The sequence below is a fragment of the Melospiza georgiana genome, chromosome 3, assembly GCF_028018845.1.
Source record: "Melospiza georgiana isolate bMelGeo1 chromosome 3, bMelGeo1.pri, whole genome shotgun sequence".
NCBI classification, from domain to species: Eukaryota; Metazoa; Chordata; class Aves; order Passeriformes; family Passerellidae; genus Melospiza; species Melospiza georgiana.
Window position 1 is genome coordinate 18836069 of NC_080432.1, and position 24323 is coordinate 18860391.

Here is a 24323-nt window from a genome sequence, read left to right on the forward strand (position 1 = left end):
TATGAGTGGGAAAGGGCTGTTTGGAAGTTTGCCAGGCTGGGTCACTGGAAAGCAGATTTTAAATTTCAGAGAGCAGTGATGTTTTTTGTTATGGGTTCTCTGCGAGTTCACTGGGGTTTTTGTTTTGTTATTTATGTCCCTCCCTTGCACACAGACACAGTGCATGTTGTAATTTGTAAAACCAGATTGTCTTGGTGCTCTGAGAAGTGAGACTTTGTATGTCCACATCAGTGAAGTCACACCTCCCAGTTTCCCCATGCCATAATTCAGTAACTTTCAGGACATTATTAAGGTACTTAGAACTTCAGGTTTGTATTATATTTAAAACCTCCTTTCCCTTGCCTCTCCCTGGCTTTGCTATCCAGAGATAGTTGGTGCCTTCCAACTCCTGACCTGCAACAGGCTTGAAGAATTAAAAACCATTTGCTTTTCAGTTTCTAACACTTTTTGCTCCAAATCTTGTAGACATATGTCTTCAAGATGTAAGTGCACTTGTTTGTAGCTGAATGGGATTCCCTACTTTATTGTATATAATAATGAGTTTTTGTACTAAGTTCTAAATATTAAAGTTCATATGATTTTGACTTGTGCTCACAGGCTGCTGGGGAAATCTGTTAATGTTTAAATCCAAAATAATTGAAAGGATTTTGCATAAGCCATGTAAAATGCATGTGAGACTTGCAGGGCATGCTGGTGTCTTGCACTAGAGCAACAGAAAATTGCTGGAAAAAGTTACCTGGCATTCAGTGATTACAGTGCTTTCATCAGGCAAAGATGCCTGACAAATAAACAGTGTTTTGCAAGGAAGATGTTCCTTAAATTTTTTTACCTTTCCCAGTTATTTTGAACCTTGTTCAAAATTAGACCAGCAGCATCCAAATGCTACCTTAAAAATAATTCATAGAGATTGGAAAATACTCTCCAGCTAGAAAACACCAAGAAAAAGAAAAATCCGTGTGGAGGCAGGTTTTTGATAAAAAGTTTTTGGCACCTTAAAATTAAATTTTTCTAGTCAGCACGATACCACATGTGCAACTCACCTGTGCATCCCAGCATTCTTCCTTATTTCTGTTGGTAGCTTTTGTCCCCTTTGACATTTGTGTGTAGTTAACCTGAAGTTGTGTTGTTCCATCTTTAGAATATTTCGAAGTATCCTACGTGCAGATGTTGTCAGTTCTGGATTTGGGGTAGTGTGCAGTGGCTGAATGCCACTGTGAGCTGTGAACATCCTGTGTAGTCTTTCATTGTGTTGATGATAGATTGGGCATATCTTGGGCTGGGGCTTGTAGCACTGATAGTGTGCTCTTTTTCTTTTGTGCTTTTGGGAGAATCCTCTTGGAGGGTGACTGTGGGTGGTGGCTTCCTCTGGAGTCTGAATTATTGTCACCTCACACCTAAAGCCCAAATCTTCTCATTTTCTGTATTCAAGGCTTAGGACCCTGCATACATCAGGGTTTAATTTTGTGCTGACTATATGAAGGAGTCTTTATTGTGTGGCATGGCAGGTTCTTGGTGTTGATCTGCCTGAAGTGCCAAGCATTGTTTATAGTAGTGATGTTTGTTTTCATCCTTGATCTTCTCACTGTAATACAAACTGACACTCTAACCTTGCTTAGTACTACACTCTGTCACCCATCCTTGTTTTTAATAGCAGCTGAGGATATTTGAATGCTTTATAAATTTAATAAATACGTGGAGATGCTTCACCATTGTGTAAAATACTGCATCAGAGCCCAAAGTGTTAGTGTTTGGTTTGAAGTCCACAGGCTTTGGGTTATTTCTTTAAATGTCACCAAAGGATTGCACAGATTTACAGAAGTGTTGCTTTACATTGCTTCTGTCTTCAGATGTCTTGCAACCTCAGCACTTAACTGGAGCATTTAGCTTTCATCTCAAGCTCATTGGATCTTTGTGTGAATTTTTTTTTGCCTTCTTCTAATGTTCTTTCATGTACATTCCCAAAAAGAAGAGGGGGAGGGAAGAAATCCTGTTTGCTCTTTTTCTTAGTTTGGTCCTTTTTGTACTGTTCTGCTAAAGATCAATCATGGGATCTAAGATGTTAGGGTAACCTAGCCAACTTGTGATTTTTTTTTCTCTTAATTGGTAATTTAATGAATTGGTATGAAACTTCTTTTGATGTGGCTGCTTTATTTGACTGCTTGTGTTGTCATTCTCCTAGAGATCTTTTTTTTTTTTTTTAGTGTCACCTTTTTTTAGTGTCATCCTTTGTGCATGTTTCAATTTTTTTTTCTAACCTTTAGCAGCGTTTAGAATAATCTTTTTAAAATGTGCGTGCCTTTATAGAATTCTCTGCTGATTTTTCTTCCCAATTTTCTTTTATATTTCTCTTCCTTTTTCTGTTTGTGTAGAAATTGGTATGACTTTGAGCTGTTGCCTTTCTAATGTATGTCGTTTGTAGCTAGTTTAAAGGTATTTAAATGCTCTTTTTAACTTATTTTTAGTTTGAAGTAGATTTAAAGTTCCCTTTTATTTGCTTATCCTGTTGTTTGATTCTAACCATGTGATTAGCTTCGTGTGTTGATGTCAAAGGATGTAGAGGGATCTATCATCAGAGTCTATTAAAGGCCAAGGGATTTTTTTGTGTGTATGTGTCTCTAATTCCTGTGATCAATAGTTTAACTAGTCTTTACTTCAGCTGGCTTTGTCCTGTTGATTTAGTGACAGCACCTCACTTGCATCAATAATTCTGCTGCAGTACTTTACCACATGGAGTGCAAATATGTAATTGAACACTGTTTATTGATGATTTATTATTTTTCTTTTTTATGCTGTTTGGTTGACTACTGCTTAATAGTGCATATTTATGTCTTAGCAATGGTTGTTCCTACATGAGGAAGAAAACTGTCTGTAAACTGCTTATCTTCAAGCATTAATCATGCCTCTTTTTGGGGAAACTGAAATACCCTTGATTTGCCATGATGAATAAATACAGATTAATACCAATTATTTTGGTGGACATACTCATCTAAGAAGGGGAATTATCTTTCTTTTTGTTATTTTGAAGCATCTATACATACATGAAACTTTGTTAGTTCTCTCTTTATTCACATGTGGATTGGGAAGTCCATCGTCACATCCAGCATTTGTGAATTTTGGTCAGTTGTGGAAGTGAACGTTATGTGGGAAGGTTTTGAAAGCTCTATGTTGGAAATGCACTGATTCATGCCCATAAATTATAGAATCAATGGAGGTTTTAACTGAACAATACACATAAACAAGGGAAAGCTGCATTTGTTAAATACTTGAATCTAAAGGACTTAGAAACTGTAATTTCTGATTTTTTAGCACTGAGCTTTTTCAGCATGATTCTTGCAGCTTCTGTATGAACTGTACTCTCATAAGATGATATTTGAGTGTATGAATATACCTTATATTCATTCCACTTTTGGGTTAAAGGCAGTTGATTAAACTTTCTTTGTCCCAGATTCTTTAGGAACCTTGACTGTATGCAGTAGGGACTGTAGGAGACCAAAAACTCAGAGCAGCTGTGTTGCTCATTACAAGGTGTAGATTAGTATGACACAAGCAAATATATTTTATTGTAACCATTTGCTTTCCATGGTGGCTTGCATACCATAGTGAACTCTGTCAACAGCAGTTTGTTGTGTTCTATATAAATGTTGTATTTCTCTACATTTGTTTTCATAGCCAGATAATCTTTAAACCCCATTTGCTGAGTGGTATTAAAACCCTGTTGTCTCAGTTGTTCTGCCTGAAACGCTGGGCATACATCACCATTTTGCTGTTTTGTGCCTTATTGTTACTTCCTATTAACTGTGACCCACTTGTCTGCTTTCCTCTTCTCACCTGTGTTGTGTTCTACCCCAGTGTGTTGCCCTTTGATGAGCATCTTTCATATCATTGCTTTACCAAGCTCAGTTCTCAGGTGAGAAGTGCTGTCAATTAGCACCTTCTGCTTTCAGATTCTCCTGTCTACTTCCACTTTTGATGGCAGCAGGGTAGAGGAGTTGTAGAAGCTCTTGGGCTTCTGAAGAACAAACTCTTGGACTTCTAAAAAGTAAATAGGCTTTAATCCTGCCCTTTAGAAGTGCATGTGAGTTTTAAAGACCTCTCCTCAAATGTCTGTGGAGAACAGGTTCTGTTTACAGGTCAAATAAAAAAATGGTGTTACAGGCCTGGTGTGCATCTGTAGATAAAACAATGTTTACATGATGCTGCATTTAAACCATTTGCAGCTTTGGCATGTGTGTTTATTTGTATGCTTGGCAGGAATTGTTTCTAGGGCTTTTTCTGTTTAGGTAAGTGAATAATTTTTGTGAACTTGTTGTTAGTTAGGCATATTCGTGTTGCATTTAGGTTATAATCTCTGTTGTTGGCAGTGTTTGAAGCATATTGGTCTATTTCTAAAGGGAGAATTACATCTGTACTTCGGCTTGAACAAACCTTATTTGATATTTTATAACTTATCATCTGTTTGTATTAGAAAAGTCTTACTGCATGCTTCCCGATTTTGTTTCCTTTCTAAAAGCTATGTCATCTGCTTGAATTTTTTAGAGAATTTTTAAAAATCTCTGTAAAATTAATACAGGATTGCACAGCTGTGAAGCTGGCAGAAAGAATTTAAGTCAGATGTTGCTCCTTTGTTTTCAGTTAGAAAAGTTCATAGAATAAATAGAGTAGCAACTCTGTTCCTAGGGATATTGACTTTCTCAACAATTGTCCTCCAGCAATTATGTAATATATGTTCATTATCAAACTGGATTTGTATGGAAAAGAAAAATGCACATTCACATTAAGTAGCCTCTTATGAACATATTATGTTTCATAGATTTGCGTTCAGCTGGCTTGTGAGTGATGTGCAGAGGAAAAGATATTATGAAAGTTTTAAGAATGATGATGTTAATTATTCTTGTTTATCTTGGTCAGTAATCACTCAATAAATGAAAATAGCATCTTTTCTCTAAAGCCCGTTTAACTGTGGTTTTGATTTCTTGCACTAGATGTCACTGCAGATACAATAATCAAATTCTTCTGCATGCTTAATTTGGATTTAATTCAGATATTTTAAGGGAAAATTATTTGCAATATCTTGAATTTCATTGCTGTTTGCATCCACTAAAATAAGTTTATGAGAATGCCAAAACATTGCTTTAGGAGCAAGTCTTGAGGAACCTGAGTAACTGTTCTGACAAAAACACTTCTAAACAACAATCCACAGTTGTAATGCGCTGCAAAGTGATTTTGTACATTAAGATTTATTGCACTTACTTTTCAGTGCATTTTTCAACCCTCTTTTTCAACTGACAGTATGTCTAGAGTGTTTGAGAAATTTAGCTAAAGCCTTTAAAACATATTTATTTTCTTAAATTTGTATCCTTGGTATTTTAGAGATGTAAAAGATCAGTTTCTGAGAGAGGAAGATATTTTATTTTCTCAGGTGATACAGGGGAGAAGGCAAACAGGTTTTTGGACATAAAGGTCTTCACCAGGCCACTTCTGCTAATTGCTTCACTGGATATTGCACTGGAAACACCAGTGGCAATGATATGCAGTTTCTATTTATAACTGCTTCTTTTAACATTTTTCTCTTGATTAATCACTTCTGTAGATTTATAACTGAGTTTCAGTACATGAAAATTTAATAAGTTTGTTTTTTAAAATCTTTTTTAAGAAAGTTGTCTGATAACAAGGGAGTGTTTACTGTTCTTGATCCTTTCACATTATTTACCCACAGCATGACCAGTGGTGAGTAATATCAAGCTTAGCTCTCAATTTTATTAGGATTTGTTTTATTACACCTGGCCTTGTGCATTATGTATTTATTTCCCAAGTGTAGCAGTTACTAGCAGTGGTTGTAGTTAAAACAGCATCTATTCTGGTCCGAAGATTTCTCCTTTGGAATTTGAGGTTGGACAGAGATTATCCAAATATGATTTACCTTCTCATACTCTGACTGAACAGATACCATTATTAAGTGATGATTATTACTGAAGTAAGTTTGTCTCAGCCTTGGCTTGGTGTTGTCAGAGCATGAAAAAGGTACTGAACTGGGAACTGGTGCTACTTATCTACTGTAGCTCTTTTCCTAATAGAAGCAGAATTGAAAGGGTCCCAGCCACCTGAGGAATTCTGAGTGCAGCAGTCAAAAGTTGATTTCAAAAGGAATAATTGTCTGCTTTCAAGTCTTTGTGCCACCTGTGTTCATCTGATGAAGAAATCTCCTTTTTCTCTTGCAGATGCTATAGCTGCTCATGGTCCCTTTGTGGTGGACTGAGCACTTTTAACTTTCAGTTTCTGCTAGAAAGTTGTGATCAAGAGGTGCCTAATGCTACTGATTGGTTTTTGTTTCAATTTTAAACACTTTTTCCCACTTGTCACCAGCTGGGCCGTAAGAGAAGCACAACTGGGGACTACAGTTTCTGAGCTCACCAATCACTGATTAAGGCAGCTTGAACAGTTTGGTTGATAAGGCTGAGCATTTCAAAAGAGCTCTCCAGTGTCTAGGAGTATCCATATTGCCAAATATTTCACTGCCCTCCTCCTCCTTCCAAGTGGGGCCCTGCATTTGCAGATTATTCAGGCCATGCTTGGCTTTAATGCATCACTAGAGCTTGTAGGTGGTTTTCAAATGAAAGGGAGTCAGAATGGATGGCTTTTGAAATCCTTTCTACAGCTCAGATGCCACTTGTTCAACAATTCCTCCTGGGCATTTGCTCTGCTTTCCTATTAATTATCTTGTGCCAGGAAGGTGGTCTAAATTGAAATCAGTGGAAGCTCCTGAAAGAAAAAGGAAAATATCCTAAAAACTGTTTCTCCCAAAGGATCAGCAGAGAAGTGTTAAGAGAGAGAAAAAATGTAAATTTCTCTTTAGATTTGGCTATGGGATGGGAGAGAAGGATTCCAACATCAGCAGTTTAGATGAACCCTAAATTTAAATCTGCCTCACAAATGAGCTGTTTCTAATGATAGTGTGATATGAAATGCTGGAACCATTTTATTCTGCTGGTGTTTTAGAAGTATATTTAGGAGTTTATTGCTGTGTGATTCTGATACCTTTGAGTGCATTTTACTGTTGTGCATCTGAGTTGGCATCTTAAATGGCAGCTGGGCATTAGCCCTGATTGATCAGAGTCTTAAACACAGGTGGTAGCACAGACTGTGGCTGTTGCAACAGGCAAGAATTGCATCTAACTATGCATGTTCCTCTGCAAAAGTCTCCACTGTTGTGTTGCTAGTTCTGAAATCTGTTTTTTCTCCTTGGTGGTTGTTGCTTGCTAGTGTGTATAGTCCTTTTTCCTCCTCCAATTCCATCCAAAAGCATGGGTTACATGTGGATCCAGAGGAAGGAATTCACAGATTTAAAGCAATCTGTTACTTTAGATTAATCTCTGCAGAAGTAGAGATGAATATCTAGGTAAACAGAATTCTAGATAAGTGAAACAATTCTCCCATTGCCCTAGAAACATGTAAAAAATAGCAAAATAGCTTTTAAAATTAATAAATGTATTTGCTATGAGCGTAGGGGTTTTTTTTCTCTGACTCATTTGTCATCCAGCTTTAGCAACAAATGAGGTAGGAGTCCTGCAGATAATAGTCCACTGCTTTCTCAATTCATTCCCAGAATAAAGTCTATGAAATAAATTATTTACAGGTCCTGTAGAAAATATGTTATCATGTAATTAAAGGCTGTTTTGTAATGCATATGGAAGAAGAGATGAATGAAAATAGCCTGTCTCTGTCTTCCAGCCAGGCCTTTTCCCCTTTTTAGCTGTCAGCATGAGGAATACTGAGGGTGGAGTTGCTGTCTCCTTGCTGGGAGATATAATATCTCTTTGGTGGTGTCAGTAATGGCAAGAAAAGTCTTTTTCTCTGCCCCAAATGTCAGTGTTGCAGTATGCAGACTTACTTGCCCTTTGTGTGTCCTCAGTGTGTTCACACATAGGAGACTCTGGAGTCTCCTTCACTTGAGAAAAACCAAATTTGCTCTGGGTATCTTACAAGAGTAGCTTTCCCTTAGATCAGGGTAGTGGGGACAGGAACCAGCCTGCAGCAGATGCTCTAGCAAGGAAAATAGAAGCTTTGATGGTTTAAGTTTTATCAGCCACTGGGAAACAGGATTTTACAGACTAGTGTCCAGAAAGCCAAAATAGGAACCTCTGCTTACAATTAGCCAAATCCTGCAGCTCTATTCAGAGGATTTTTCTCAGATGTCAGAAGTAGTTCTGTCTGTACAAAAAAGTCTGAAGTGTTTGGAGCAGGCATTTCAGCTTCAGATGGTTGTTGGAAGTCCAGGAATGAGGGCCAAATTTCCTGAAAAATAATTTTGGGTATGCTAAGGCTTCTTATAGAAATCCCTGCAGCACATAAAATGTAGAGGTGCTTTGGGATGCCACCACAATTGTAGGATTTATGTATATTGGTAGCCAGCTGTGTGTCAGCCGTGAGCAAACTGTTCCAAGAGGGAAAGAGAAATAATGAAAAATGGAGAGGGTAAGCTGACCTCATGAGACTAAGAACTGCTCCTGTAATTTCCTTATTCTTTGCATCATTCATTTTCCATCATTTTAGCTTCAGTGTCTTAGCAGCTGCTCATTTAAGGAGTTTTACATCCTGCATTGGCTTTTTGGACCTGTGTTCATTGCAGAGAGCTGTTGATGCCTCTCTGGGCTGCTGCAGGAGCACCTGCATTTTCACACTAAGCTGTTCACAACAAACCTGCAGTTTTCTGATCTTGCTTTTTACAGACTCTTCAATTAGCATCTCTTGCTTGATGAGGGTGCTACCATCTGATGCTCTGGGAAATGGGGGAAAAACTGCTTAGGAAGTTTTTGCAGTGGTAGTTTTCTTTGTGGTCTTGGATACTAGAAGTTTCTTTGTCTCAGAAGAATGAGAAGTGTCTTATCTCTACTAAACTTTTTGTTTTAAATGCACTGAAACCAGTACAGCCAATAGTGTAGTGTTAATTCTTTGTTTCATTATCTAGAAGACACAGTAAGAGTTTATGCCTTACCCAATATCTATATGCACAAGTAAATCAATATCCCCTTTCATAATTGATGGCTATATAAGTAATTTATTGCCTATTAAGGCAGTTATTTTTTATACTAAGGCATTAATTTATTTATTATTTTTATATTAAGACATTATTTTTAATTTTCAAAAATGTTTTATTGAAGTCCCAGGATAGTCCCAAATGTAACTTTTGCATGTGCACAAGTTATAAAGCATACACCTTCACTGATGATGTTTTCCATATTTCCTCCTCTCTTAGCATTGCCTCCCAAATAACATGTACTACTTTTGAGGCTAGTGGTTCAAAATTTATTTTGATTTTCCAGAAACCATACCTATGTCAAACTGCAATAAAACATGGGGTAGAAATTTGATACTGTATATGCAGCTTTATAAAAAACTCAAGCTTTTTAAACAGACACTCACTAAGATGAGGAGCAACTTCACTGATTCAATACAGAGCAAAAGAATTTTTCCTACTTTAATATGTAGGCTGTCACTTCAGTGAGAATCTCAGACATTTCAGAGTTGTTTTTTTGGAACACTGTTTTTTTTTAACCCTGGAATTGTTGGTCACAATTACACACTAATGAATTTTTTTCAGCTGTTAGTGTTTTGCCTTAGCTGATCTGGTTATCATAAGTATTTTTAAGGGAGCTAGTCTATAGAACAAGAAGGGTGTTCTTGTAACCAGTTTTCATCCAAGACACAGCAAGCAAAATACTCAGCTGTGCCTATTCCTTAACCTTGTAAGGGAATATTATTAGTAAGCCCAAACCAAATTTTCATCTTTTGAAATAATTTTTTGCTCCTCTTGTTCCTCTTGTCCATACACTAAATATGTTCTCGTACTTTGAAGTGAAATTTCCTTGTTCCTCTTATTTCTCTATGCATAATATTACTCAAAGAACTCTTTCTCCATTTTCAACCTCCTTATCAATAACTTCCCTAATGTTGGCCTTTCTAGTGTTTCTTGACATCCATTTCCAGTATTTTCTTATATTGGGAGATTACTTTGTATATGCTAGTTGTCTAGAAAACTATTGATGAAGTGTCTGTCTGTGGCATTCACATTCTCTGAAAAAATCCCTTTGCCCAGGATTTTTCTCCTGGGAAGCTGAGAAGGCTCAGAGAAAAAGGAAAACAATTCTTATCTCATTTGCTTCTCCTGTGTTTTGCTCCTTTGGAATGTGTTTGGAGATTGTTTACCCACAGGTGATTGTTCCATTGGATTCTGGTGTGAGTTGTTCTGAATCTTTGGCCAATCGGGGCCAAGCTGTGCTGGGACTCTGGAAAGAGTCATGAATTTTTATTATTATTGTTTTAGCATTGAGTAAGTATCTTTTCCCTGTTCTTTAGTATAGTATGGTATTCTTTAATATAAAATAGTATCATAAAGTGATAAATCAGCCGTCTGAGAACATGGAGTCAGATGTATCATTCCTGCCTTTGTCAGGGCATTCCCTGCAAATACAATATCTGTCCATCTTCTGGATGGCAATGCAGCATTCAAAAGTAAGGACTGGGTCTGTTCCATTTCTTCAGCCTTTGGTAGTTTAAGCCCTCAATGCAAGCATGAAAAGCTCTTGTCCACAAAAATCAGATGAATTACCTGGTGTGCAGCAAACCAGTAATTACACACTAGAGAGAGATATTGAACATTTATTTCAGAGTTGAACAACCCTGGGTGCTTTTGGTATTGCACAAATCAAGCACACCAGCTGTCAGAACTTGTTGCTATTTATACATTTTAACAAACAAAGGAATTAGTACATTGGCTACAAGTCACCTAATTCTCATATTAGTTGGTATTCCCTCTTCTGTTGGTTAATGATTCTCTCACTTCCCTTGTGCATTAGTCTGTGTGCTCAGGCTTTCTCTTCTTTTGGGTCTGTGGATTTCTAGGCTTGGTGATTGTGATCTGCCCCTGCCGAAATAACCTTTTACCCAGTCGAAGCTGATTTCAGCACAATTGGTGAGTTGGTTTATTAGTTTCTTTCTTATCTTGGAATTTCTGCCATATGACCTTGTGACCCATACATTTTGCATTCTCTGGGCACACTGTAAGTGGTGCATCCTTCTTCCCAAGCTTTGTTAACTTCCTCTTAGGTCTGAGATCACTGAAGCATGTCCAGCCCTAAACCTTAACTAGGCAATTTTACCAATGAGAACTTTGTTTTTCCAACAGCTGGTCATCACTTAGAGCTTGTTTGCTGCTCTCTGATTTATGGGTTGAATCTCCCTTCTTGTTGATTAGGCTTGAAAGTGTAACAAAGATTTAACATTAAAGGACTTCCTTACAGAAAATTTTGCACATTCCACATTTTGCAACACTGTTGTTTCCAGATTTTTTTTTTGACTCTTATAGTTTTTTCCAGTTGGTCCATAGAAAGATTACTTTATTATGCAGGATTTTTTCTTTGGTACACTTACGTATTTTTCCCTCTGAGTATGAAAATGTTACTGAGATATAGTAGAGAGTAAAAGGAATCCTGACAATCCAGTGTAACAATATCCTTCTCTTTCACTACAGTCTTCCCACAAGGACGTAAAAATATCTTGTCAGCTGTGATTGTCTCATCCATTAAGAGTCTTGTTAAAGAGAGTGCAGATTCAGTTTTATTTGTTGGAGAGTAATGGCCTCGTGTTTCAGGTTATCCCTGTTTTAGGTACTGAAGTATCAGTTAGTGCTTGAAGATATTTTAGGTGTCTAATTCCCATTTGAAGTGGATTTGGCTGTATGGGTATCTTAAAAACACAGGGTTTAGACAGAATTCTGGGGGGCATTTGCTTTTTTCTTTTCCCCAGCACAACTTCCTTCTCTGTGAAAGAAATCTCATTGTTTTGCAGGAACTTTTTCAGCAAAAGACTTGTGGTTTCAGGCAGCTTCTGGCCTAGTAATAGTTCATCCATGAATATCATTTCTATGTCTGGAGTTTTTGCCTTTATGCAAATACAGAAACCATAATTAGGACTAATTAATCCACGACAGACCGGACAAGAACTTAATCATCTTCAAAATGTCAGCTTCTGTAGAACTTTTTGTTAAATATTCACATTAAATTTCTTTCAAAGTCCTATTTGCAGCATCTAGACAAACTGTGGCTGAAGTATTTGTTCTGAATGTGTTTAATTCAATTATCAGATTTTCTCTATGGTGTGTGTCTGTTAAAAAGTATCTTCCTGAACAGACACTGCTCTAAATCCTTGACTGTCAAAGGCTGCAAGTTGGTTTTTATTTTCAACTGTTTTTCATTGCCTCTTGTTCTTTTGTTGCTGTGTTCACAGAGCATAAGGAAACAAATCTGAGATGGGTTATATTTCAAAACATCAAGAACAGTGTTTCAACTTATTTGTAGAATCCAAAGGTGCTCAGATCTTTGACTATCTGAAGAAACAGTTTGATGCTGTAAGGAGTGAAATTGGTTTATTATCTGCCCTTGGAAGTTTCTTAGCATCCTCCTTCATTTGCATTCCTGAGCTCAGGCTACAGTATCAGACTTAGACTTTTGGCTAGATAATGGTAGGGTCAGCACAAGGATTGGACAAGGTGGTGGATGGAGCTCTGAGCAACCTGGTCCAGTTGGAGGTGTCCTGTGAGGGTCCCTTTCAACTCAAATGCTTCCATGATCCTAAAAAAGCTGCTGATGTGACTCATGAAAAGAACGTATTTGAATATTCTGAAAAAGCAATGATTTGCCAGTCTTGTTTTTTTTTTTCTGGTTGAATGTGGAGATGTTTCTTTTCAAGAAGAACTTCTGGTCAAGGGAAATAGTTCAAAATCTCATCTTCCAGGCATCATACAAAGTTTGGTTGCTCTAAGGAACAAGATAAGCTATCCAGAAACTTAAAAAAACCCGGTCAGATTACCCAGTTGTGCATTATGTTTTGCACAAAGGGATGGCATGTCCATAATTGTCTGGGTTGTTTGCCTTTTTGATTGTTTGTTTGCTTGTTTGTGTGGTTTTTCTGGTTTTTTTGGTTTGTTTTTTTTTTTTTTTTTTTTTTTTTCCCAGTGGGATTAGCCTGTCATTTGTGCTTCTCCAGCTTCTGTGGTGACAGCTTCTTGATGAGAACTGAGAATACCAGACTTTAAAATATTGATATGCCAATTGATCTGCAGAATTTGTTAATTTGCTAGTTATGTGCTGCAGGAATGCTCTGAGTTTTGGGGAAAAGAATAAATCTTATACTCAGGCAGACTGTCACATAACCAAGAATTATCTATGTGAAAGACGAGAAGCAAATAATTTCAGTTTTCTGGTGTTCATTTGAGTTGTTAATTGGCCCTTAATAAGAAAACACAAATCCATTTGTCTTTTTGGTTGCATATCCCAGCTTTGCAAGGAAAGCTTTTTCCATTGAGAGAAGTACAGCTGATAATGTGGTAAATATGAACTCATGCTTTTGAGCAGCTGAAAAGTAAATATTTGAAGTGCCCAGTTTTAGAGTCCTTCCACAATGCACTTCAGCATAACAAACATAAGTCAGAGCAACAGTTCTGAATTTAACATTTGCATTTAGCTTTAAGTGATTATTTCCACAGGGTAATATTTCAGCAAATTATTTTCCATTCATTTTATTTTGAGAACAGAGTTTATAATTACTTTTCTGGAAATTGCTGAAGGTGTGATCACCTTACCTTCCTTCCCAGACATTATGTGCTAGGTTTTACTAGGTCAGTTAAAGAAAACACAAGCTGTCACTTGTGTGACGCTTTTAATGCAAATTAAAGGCCTATTAAAAGGTCAGAAATCATAAAAAATACATTCCATTTGGCTGCAAAATGCAACATGGACTTTGTGGAAGGAAGGAGGCCATGGTCTGATTGACCTTGATGGGTTCCAGAGTTACAGTCATATGTAGGGAACATAACAGAAAGGCAAAGGAGAATTTTAAGGTTAAGATTCTATTAACCCATGGAAATTGTATCTTACTGTATCCCTAACCCAGGGAAATTTGAGTGTGTTTCCTCCTGAGGAATTTCCTTTTGGCCATTTTCCTTTCAAGTTGTTGGTCTCTTAAGACCTAAATTGATTAGCTGAATTTAAACACTCATTAATACTCTTAATTGAAATATGCCTGGGAGAGAATTTGGTTATATTTGGTTTTATCTTTAAATCTCTGTAGTTTTGTCCAAGTATAAGCTACTTTATTCAGTAAATCTAAAGGTTTTCTCTATTAATAAAATAACATATTTAAGCATTAAATGCCATAGATTGCTTTTGGTAAAGCAATATCAAAGTTTGTCCTGGCTTCAACAAGTAGCTTTTGTTTACCAGTGATCTTGTTAGTCTTAATACAACTTTGTTTTCATTAGGAAAGGATGTATTGTACATGTTAAATTCAAGGTTACTTCTGTGTCACCTAGTCCTTTTTGGCAGCATTTTTGAAAGAGATTTTTCATGTGCTCGTGATAGTTTATGATAATGAAGCATTTAAATGAATATTTCAAACATCTAGTCTGCTTTTTGTTCAAATGGTTAGATTTAGACTGATTCTGAGGTCTTCTTTAACTTCTGAAGTTATGAAACTTGGCGTACTGTACACCTCAAAGGCTTAGGAATGAAGGAGGGGATTTGTTCTCCATCTATTATGGCTGGGGCTATTCACTTGCCAATCATTGCAAGTCATTAAAAAGTGCTCTATTTTACACCATATCAGTGCATTAATCCTCTATTTTGAGGTGTTTTACATAGTGGAACGAATCACCTCCAGCAGATCTGTAGTGTTGAGGTGCAGTAGTTCCTGTCAGGAGTCACTGAGAATTCAGGTGAGGGACAAGGCTGCCATGATACACAGCATTTGCACACTCATGTTTTCAAATCTCACTAAGGTCTTAAAAATAACATGAAGCTTTTCCACTGAGGAAATAAAACTTGCCTCATTTCTTACAGTTTGCAAATACAGCAAATGCCATACCTCCTTTGGAGAACACTACTTCCTCTTTTATTGTTTTATTTTAGCTAACAAAAAGCATTTTCCTGAAGGTTTTGGTCAGAATGCAAAAAGGCTGTCCAAGTTAAGGTTCAGATCAGTTAGCAAAATACAATTGTCAGTGGTTGCTTCTTGAGCTTTGTGTGGATTGCTTTGCATTTTGACCCTAAAAGTGCAGCAGGTTTGCATCTTTCAAGGAAGCCTTATTTTCTGTTAGTAGTTGGCAAAGCTGTGCTAGTTCCCTTTCATTGATTCAATGGCCCCTAATTTAAAAAAATACTCAAATGTGGTGAAACTGCAGTCTGCCAAGGGTGCCATAATGTATTGTAGTCTGGATTACATCGTACAGTGCAAGAGATTCCTCCCTTCTGGTTTTTTCAATTCAATTTTTGCTGAACATACCAAAAAAGGTCAAGGGAACTTTACACTTCAGTCAGTATTTGGGATGTCTGTCTTGGCTATGAAATATGATTTCAATATTCTTGTTTTTTATTATTTTTATTTTTTATTATTATAATAATATTATCCTACTATTAGATATGATAATTCTTTTGGCCTTGATATTAGGGACTGATGCCAGATTATAGATCTCTCTGTATAGATTGCTTTTGTTTAATTTATTTTTAAAGGACACTTCCCTTTGATTCATATGGTACCTATCTCCTGTGACTATATTTCTGGATTTCTACTCTTGTCATCTTGTTCTGTCCTCTTATTTTGTGCTTATCCTCTTTTTCAACCTACCTTTTTACAAGGTGCTGTGATCTTTTTTGACATCTGTATGTGTGATTCATTATTTGTATGACTGAAATTGAGATCACTATATTGCAATTACAGCTGAAGCTTTTGGTGTCCTCTTATGTTGTCCTTTAAAACAGTTTAATTATTGGGCTGGTGCAAGTTAGAATGACTTGTTCATTTTCATTTTGTTATAAAAATTGTGAAATGACCTGTAGTTTCATTACATATAATATAAGAATGGGTAATATGAAATATGGGCATTTCCTGTCTATCTTCTGGCTTTTGATAATTTTACTAGAAATTATTGAATTTAGAGAATTCAAGCCAATTCAAGCCACTGACTGTGTATAATTATGTAGTTTTTATATCTGTGTTTCTATATGCTTATCTTGTATAGCATTAATGATGGAATTGGGGTATATTTTTTAGATGAGATCTATTTCACTGGATTTAGAATAAAGACAAGATGTTTTCATAAGAAAAGTTCAGTTTTTCCAGTTGAGTTTACCTTCTTAAAAAAGAATAGTATCAAAAATCCAAAAATCCTGATCACTGTATGATGGACACCAGTTGCTAATGCTATTTGTGCCAGCTGAATGCACCAATTATTTTGTGCTTTGGGTACACAAAATCAAGCTGATAGTTTTTAAAGGGCACTTTATCCTGTCTTTTTGTAATATCCTCTGATGTTTGCCTTGAGATCAAATGGAATATATTTTTTATGATTTCTGACCTTTTAATAGGCCTTTAATTTGCATTAAAAGCGTCACAGAAGTGACAGCTTGTGTTTTCTTTAACTGACCTAGTAAAACCTAGCACATAATGTCTGGGAAGGAAGGTAAGGTGATCACACCTTCAGCAATTTCCAGAAAAGTAATTATAAACTCTGTTCTCAAAATAAAATGAATGGAAAATAATTTGCTAAAATATTACCCTGTGGAAATAAGCATTTAAACCTAAATGCAAATGTTAAATTCAGAACTGTTGCTCTGACTTATGTTTATGCTGAAGTGAATTGTGGAAAGATTGTAAAACTTGGCTGACACTGCCTTCTGAACAGTTTATATTTGCTGGACTAGTAAGGAAAATTTAATTTGCTTTTCTTGAGAAAACTTCTTTGAAATGGTGTCTTTTTTTCTGCCATGTCTTTCAAAATCATAGTCATAACTCTCTGTAAATCTCTTAGGTTTAAAATAGCAATTTCCTATTTAAGGAATATTTGTCATGTTGTGTGTAGTCTGTGATGTTTTTCTTGAGCTGGCTGATCCTGGTTTGTCTGCTCAGTGTGTGCTGGATCTAGTTCTGTCTGACAGTGATCCCTGCTAGAAACAGTCCTTTCCTTTCTTGCTCCATTTTCTGTCACCAGCATCCTCTTTCCAGTCCCCTTTTCACACTTTTCTGTCTTGTCTCCTTACACTTTGTCCCTTTTCATCCCCCTTTTTCCCTCACCTTCTTTCTGCAGCTTTCTCAAGTCCTTTCCTTCCCATTCTGAGGCTTTCCTGCCCTTTTCTTCTCAGGTTTTCCCACCCTTTTCCCCTTGCATTTTGCTGCTTTTTTCCCTAGTTTTTACCACCCTCCCCCTCGTGTTTTCCTGTTTTCGCCCCTCATTTTTGCACCACTTCCCTTCAATTTCCCCACTTTTTTGCCTCACAATTCCCCACCTTTTTCCCCTCACGTTTTCCCACTCTTTTCTCTCACATTTTCCACCTTTCCCCTTCATACCTTCCCACCATTTTCCATCCACTCTTTGCCCTAATTTGTCCCCTTTTCCAGCTGTTTCTGTCCCTTCCTGATGTCATTTTCTGTCCCCTTTTCACCCCCAACCTGTCACTACTTCCAGCATATCCTCTTCCCTCTTTTCTGCTCCTTTTCCTGTCTAGTTTTGCCCTCCATTTCTTGTCACCTCTTCCAGCCTTTCCTGTCACATTTTCTCCACCATTTCCTCACATGTTTTCCCACTGATTTCTGTCCCCTCACCCCTCTCTTTCCTACCCCATTTTACCTCTTTTCTATTGCTCTTACCTTCCTTTTCTTTCAGGTTTTCTCCCCATTCTATGTCCCGCATTACTCTCATTTTTGGTTCCCTTTTCTCCCTTCTCTGGTTCTCATGTTGGTGGATGTTGATGGAGCATTTGGCCCTGGGATGTATAGGAAATTGTAGAGTGGAAGTAAGGATTTAAATATAATAAAAATGCTTTTACCAAGGATGTGACAGAAGCAGTGGTACTGGGAGGGAAGAGAAGTTGTTGGGGTTTTGGGGAGGTGGTCCTGGAGCACATTTTTGGGCTTAATCATGTTTAATGGTTTCTTTAAATGTGTTAACTGGTGAAGTTTGCTGGTATTAAAGGTAATTTTTCTAGCGGAGCATCTGAGAGAGGATTGGGTGAATCTGAGGATAACAGGAAAGTCATTGATGGTAAATAGTTTGCAATGCAAAGAACTTAAGACTCTGTGGAAGAGGAGGAGGATGACATGAAACTTTACTGTCATGAGATGATCTACATGAAAAACACATGAATCTGGAAGGATCACAGATATTGTGGAAAAGAGGGGTGTGCATGGTGCTGGCAAAATTTTATACACACTGGGAACACGCCATGGAAATTGGCAAAGAAGAATACCTTGAGAAAGGGTGTGCTAAACCCTGGGATATGGTGAGCCTGGGCATCTCCTGGGGGAAATGCTCGGAGTTTGGCATAGTGTAACCAAATCCTATTTATTTTCAGTACAGAGAAATAGGTACCACTGCTGCCAGTATCAATGAATAAAGGCTGGAGAAGGAAAATTATTATTTCAGCTGAATGTCAATAGTGATGCGAAGTGCACGAGTATAAACTGGCTATTACCAAGTTCAGACCAAATATTTGAAATAATTTTACATTATGTAATGGTTGAGAGTCCGAGTGTAATCTATAAAATTACTTGTTATGCTGTTTGGGCACAGCACTTGTGACACAGGAGGTCGCTTCTCAGTTGTTTCTCCTCACACAGGAGAAATGTTGCTGGCATTTCAGGCAGAGGTAAAATTCTTCAGGTTTTCCTTTAATGACAGAACCAATAAAATCAGCTTTATTGTGTTTTTGGGGGCTTACTGGCAGCTTTGCTAATTTTTTTCTACACTTGCCTCTTAATACTGTGAGTGCAACTTCAGTAGTTGGCTGTCATCTTTCTAAATCTAATAATTAGCATGCAATGCAGTTGAAAATTCAGAGGAGTAGTCATTCTGTTTATGTAGCATTTTGAGAAGAATTTTATCTAGAATTATTCTGATAATTTATATTATGTAAACAGAAATCTGTCTGCAGTATATTCCTTTTATATCCTGCAATTTTTAACCATGCAAAGCCTGTGTTAGGACTATAGCACCCAAATGATGGGAATGAGTTCCATGTAGGTGAGTTATGGTTTATTCAGCTGCACTCAATTTTGGAGTATAAAATAGGGCAAGCAGAGCAATCCTTCTCCAGAAAACACTGCATGCTTTCTGTGTCTGTGATTCTTTAGGGCACCCCAAGCAATGGATACCCTGTGCCTTTGTCCACCAGTACTTCTTTTCCTTTCCTCATCTTTTTTCCAGGTAATTTATTGCAGCCATGTGAATTATTGGTGTCTGCAGAGTCCTTGTATTTAACAACAAGGGGTTGCTTTTTGCTTTTGAACTCCTGACAATCAATTTTCTTTTCTACTTCCTCATATAAGAAACATCAAGTGAGCACTACTTGTCTGGGAATTTTCCCCCTTGGGTTTTTTGCACGTTCATCACAGCCCTGCCCACACTTTTGTCTAATTTTAAATTTTTTTTGTGGAAGGTTTATCTCTGGAAACTCAAACTTCAATGAGAGAAGTTTTGAATTTTCACTCATGCTGATTATGGCACGACCAGCTGAGGCTGCTTCACCCTATTTCCTCTCTCTGTTTACGTAGGCCCCTTAATATTGTGTATCTGCTGGCGTTGGAAATAAATTTTTTCAGGAGCATCTGAATTCTGAACACTGGAATATTTTTTCTTTAGGTATGAAACATTTGTTTCCAGTGATTTAAAGGAAATGCAAAGTGAATTGAATACATAACTGGAAGAAGAGCAATTAAGAATTAAGAACTTTGCTTGTGTGCAGTTTACATCTATATATTTTAAAGAGGACTTAATGTTAGTGCTGGGTCATTGAGTATAATCAGATATTCTTGTGAACTCAGGATATAATAACATGTTTTAAAAAAAATTAAATGCACAAAAATTGATTTTTGTGAACTTGGGATGTAATAGCATATTTTCAAAAAAATCAAATGCACCCAAAGTACCTGTTAGCATAAAAATTTTCTCATATATAGTCTGGTTAAATATTAATGCCAAGACTTTTGCCATTGCTCATTTTTTCACATAATTTTTTAGTATCATGGGGGGGGTTCATAATTTAAATGTAGAAATCTGAGCATCACACTGGCTAACTAAATTGTCATGTTTTACTGAAAGTGTCTGTACAGTGTATTCTCAGGAACTCTGTGCCAGCAGCTATCTGTTCAATATTTAAATAAAGGAATTGCCTTTTTGCTTTGGAAAGTTTGACAAAAATGTAACTCCCCTGAGAGGTTGTGTTCACTGCAGTGCACTAATTACATGTAGTCTTTAATATGTGCTGGGACAATAGCAGCATAATGTGTTCTTCTACTATTAGATTGGTAAAGGAATGTTAGAAATGCCTTTTGGGCTTTCTTTTTTAATTTAATTCATTGTCTTGTTGGCCAAAAAAAGGTAAAGCTCTGTGATTCTGTTTTTGTGTGTGCATTATCCATTTAAAGACATCCTGTGTGTCACAGCAGTGGCCTTTATAATGGGTGGCTGTATATGATGATGAGGATGAACTTTTCAGCTCAAGGGAGTATTTCAGTCATAGAATTGTTCTTAAACTACCAGATCATATCTCAGTTTGGAGGTGCCACTGTATCAGTTAATACAGTACGCTTACTACATCAGTACAGAAGAAATGAGTTTTCACAAAAGCTTTTATGTCTCTTTATATAAATGTAAATGAATTTATTGTATCAGGCTAGTTCTGATAGCTGAGTCAGAGCTGAATTCAGAGAGACAAGAATTTAAATCTACACTATAATCCCTTTATTTTAGCTTTGACTTAAAGATGGTTTTTTGTATTCTGTCTCAGAGTTGCTTTCTCAGTTTATACTCTTCAGGTGAGTCCATTTGATCTAAGAGCTCCCAAAGAAGAAAACCTTTTTCTGCTCCTACTACAGTGGCCACTTGTGCCATCCAAAGTGCTCCTTTGTGGATAATACTCAGCTTGCTTTATTTTCCCCAGCTTGTGAACACATCTTAAATACTGAGGGAGTATTTGTACACTTTTCTGCTCAAGGATAATTCAAGCTAAGAAAATGTGGGTACATTCAGCTTTTTTCAAGTGCATCTTGAGATTTTCATCAATTTTCTGAATTGGTAATTTTTAATGGGGACAGTGACCTTTCATGCTCTTGTAATTTGAGCTATGGATTCACCACTTAAAATTATGTGGCACAAATGGAAGTGAATCAAATAGTGGATTAAACGTAATAATTTCTCTGCCCTGTAATGGCTTACAGACCTTCAATTTATTTTAAAAGAGGTCTGTTCTACTTCAAAAACATTCTTCCTATGTTGTCAAGGATTAAAAAGGGACAGGTTGACTACTTCTTTTGGGCCTTTTTCTTTTCCTTCTCTCACTATTAGAGAACAGAGTAATAAAGATTTATTGTTGGTAATGTTTCTGTGATTTCATTTTGGGGCAGAAATGCACAGTTTGGCTTTAGGAGGCATCCTTGCAGAAGCTTTTGAATTTGGAATTAAATTTTAAAGCAAGCTATTAAAGTTCAGGAGTTACTCCAGGTATCTGATTAATATGCAGATTGTTTTAGTAAATTGCATCTGAAGATAAAAGCTTATTTACAGCCTGTATTAAGCTAAAAATGTTATAGTTAATCACAGCTACTGTCTGCAGTATTTTTATAAAATTTCCATTAAGAGGATGCATTCTGTGCATGGATGGTAGTCATTTACAAAATGTAACTCTGGAAACTCAATTAATTTCTGTTCTTTAATTTTAGGTCTGAATAAAAAAGCAATCCATCTGTTTTAAATCACAATTAAACATGATTAATTTCGTATTATAATAAGAATGTGTTGAATATTGAAAGACTGGAAAATAAAGAATCATATTGTTTCTTTATTCTTAATTATTTGTGAGTTATTTTTCTCACTCAGTGATAATTTTTTTGTCTCCTGGGATGTTTTTTTTTCCTCTGTCAGGATATTGGCAAATGCTTTGTTGTGCTGTGGAAAAGATATTCAACTTTTAATATTTTATCAATTCCATTGGGCTGAAGGTGCTAGCAGTAACTGATCAGCAGTCCTCAGGGTCTTGTCTTCATCCTTGTCATGTAGGAACATTGTAAATTATGGATAACAGTGGATGCTACTCAGTAAATATCTAGTGTGTGATAGGTATTTTTGACTGAAATTACTTTTTCACTTGAACAATTAATTAAGCTGTATTTTTTAGGTTTATGATGTGACTCTTTTATAATGTGAACGAATATCTGGGTGCATTGTGAATGTCTGAGCTGCACATGAATCACAGCTTTTTTTTTTCTTTCTGTATGTTGGAGAACTTTTTTATTTATCTATGACCAGAGTAACATTTCCCAGTTTTGTTTTGCAGAGGCTTATATGTTGTCTCATCGTCTCATCTTGCCCAGATGTGTCCATGCTTGAAATTTTTAGACAGCATCAATATTGACATCATCTTTTTTCCTGCAGGGAGATGAGATTTTACATCTGCTTTCTTTTTAGACTTGTAACTTGCTGTACTTGGGAAAGTACATGTAGCAATCTGTGTTTTTGTTTTTTCTTACAAACAGTGTGGTGTCTTTTTGGCTCTGGAGAAAGCATTTGATGACTTGGAAAAGGAGTAGTCAGGCAGCTGTCACAAAACTTATTTTCCACTTTTATTAGCACCAGGAGAAAAGTGTGCTCCTTGTAATACACAGGAATACTTGCTGACAGTATCTCTGCTTTGTGGATTGTCAGGGCTTAGCCCTTTTACACAGAAAAGCGCATTTCTATTGAAAGATTGTTGTGTGGAGACATTCACAATTTCTGGTGTTGTAACCTTCCAGGCCTAGGCGCCAATAAGATTCTGTTTTAACTTAAAAATTTTACTTATTAAATAAAACTTCAAAACTATAATTAATTTTTCACTTATTGCATAGACTGTTGTGTACTACACATTACATTACTTTATCCACAGCTGAAATCTCCCACTTGAAGTCCTGCTGAATGATGCTTCAACCTATGGATGGCTGTACAATGTGGCCCAAGAAATTTTGTAGTATTGAAATTATGTGCTATGAATATTTCTTACATTAATTTACTACTGGCAATGCTTCTCTTCCATTGCATGATATTTCAGCTTAGGTTTACTGAATTATCAGGAGTCTGGGGTTTTTATTATGCAAGGCTCAGCTTATTGAAAGGACTGCTGGAAAGTTTTCAGCTTTCTGTTCTTTAGCTCTCCTGAATGCTGAGGAGTTTGAAATTCTCCTTCCCAGTGTGAAAGGTAGCCCATAGCTTGCTTTTAGACAACATTGCTTTGTTACACTCTTGATTGATGCTCCTTCTCTGGTATAGTTGAGCTGTTTGTCTGGTTTCCTTCAAATAACACCTTCACAGATTTCCTCAACAGCAAGCTTGGAATGCTTAATAAAAGTAAAGAAGTCACATTTAAAATGCAAAATCAAAAAAATCTAAAACATTTCTCTTTCTATTGTGTGATATTACACAGAAGGAATTACATTAAATGTGGTTTAGAAGGAGAAGGAAGAGGGGTATTTCTTGCACATCCTAATAAATAGACTTTTGTCCTTTATAGGAACAAACTTTGGCTCTGAGGAAAGAAGGGATTGGTGTTGTGTTGGATTCTGAACTGCCTCATCTCATTGGCATTGATGATGATCTTCTCAGTACTGGTATCATCTTGTATCACCTGAAGGTAAATACACATCTGTGTTTCTGTAGCCTTTATAAGCCTTGTGATTCTTTTCAGTAGAAAAAGTACATTATTGATTTGCTATCCATATGTAATGCTCATTACATTACTGTGATAAGAAAAGCTCTTCATGCTTGTCTGCTGTAGTAAGAAAAGCTCTTAAGAGATTGGAAATGATGAAATTAAAATATATGTTCGGGTTTATCCTGACAGTCAACTGGTTAACCAGCTATCTGTATTGGTTTATTTTTTTTATATGTATTGGTTTGTTATTAATGTTATAAAGCTCAAACTTTAAATCTAAATCTATATTGTCTCAAAACTATAAAGGTGGTTCTGCACTGGACAGTTGAAACTTGAATTTGCTTATAGTATTATAAAATAAAGACTGTGAAAGCATTTTGAAAATGCTGCATGATTCCTTTTTTTCATGTATGTTTAAATATATATTTCATTCAGGTTACCCTGAGAAAGTGGAAGGATAAATTATATTCTTGTGGGGGAGATAAGGAGATTCCAACTGGAAATAACGTGTATTTCTCTCTTAATTAGGAGGGCCAAACATATGTTGGCCGAGAAGATGCTCTAACAGAACAGGACATTGGTATGGAATTTGGCAAT

At 36.5% G+C, this 24323-nt stretch overlaps 1 protein-coding gene across 2 annotated transcripts in view; it reads left to right on the forward strand.

The window, feature by feature from the left end:
* The window catches only part of KIF16B (kinesin family member 16B), a 140402-nt gene that overhangs the window by 39909 nt on the left and 76170 nt on the right, over positions 1–24323 (forward strand). For both annotated transcript variants that reach the window (XM_058021110.1, XM_058021111.1), the window contains exons 13-14: positions 23586–23705; positions 24255–24306. In XM_058021110.1, the coding sequence (XP_057877093.1) occupies positions 23586–23705; positions 24255–24306 (172 nt within the window). The remainder of the gene's footprint in view (positions 1–23585; positions 23706–24254; positions 24307–24323) is intronic.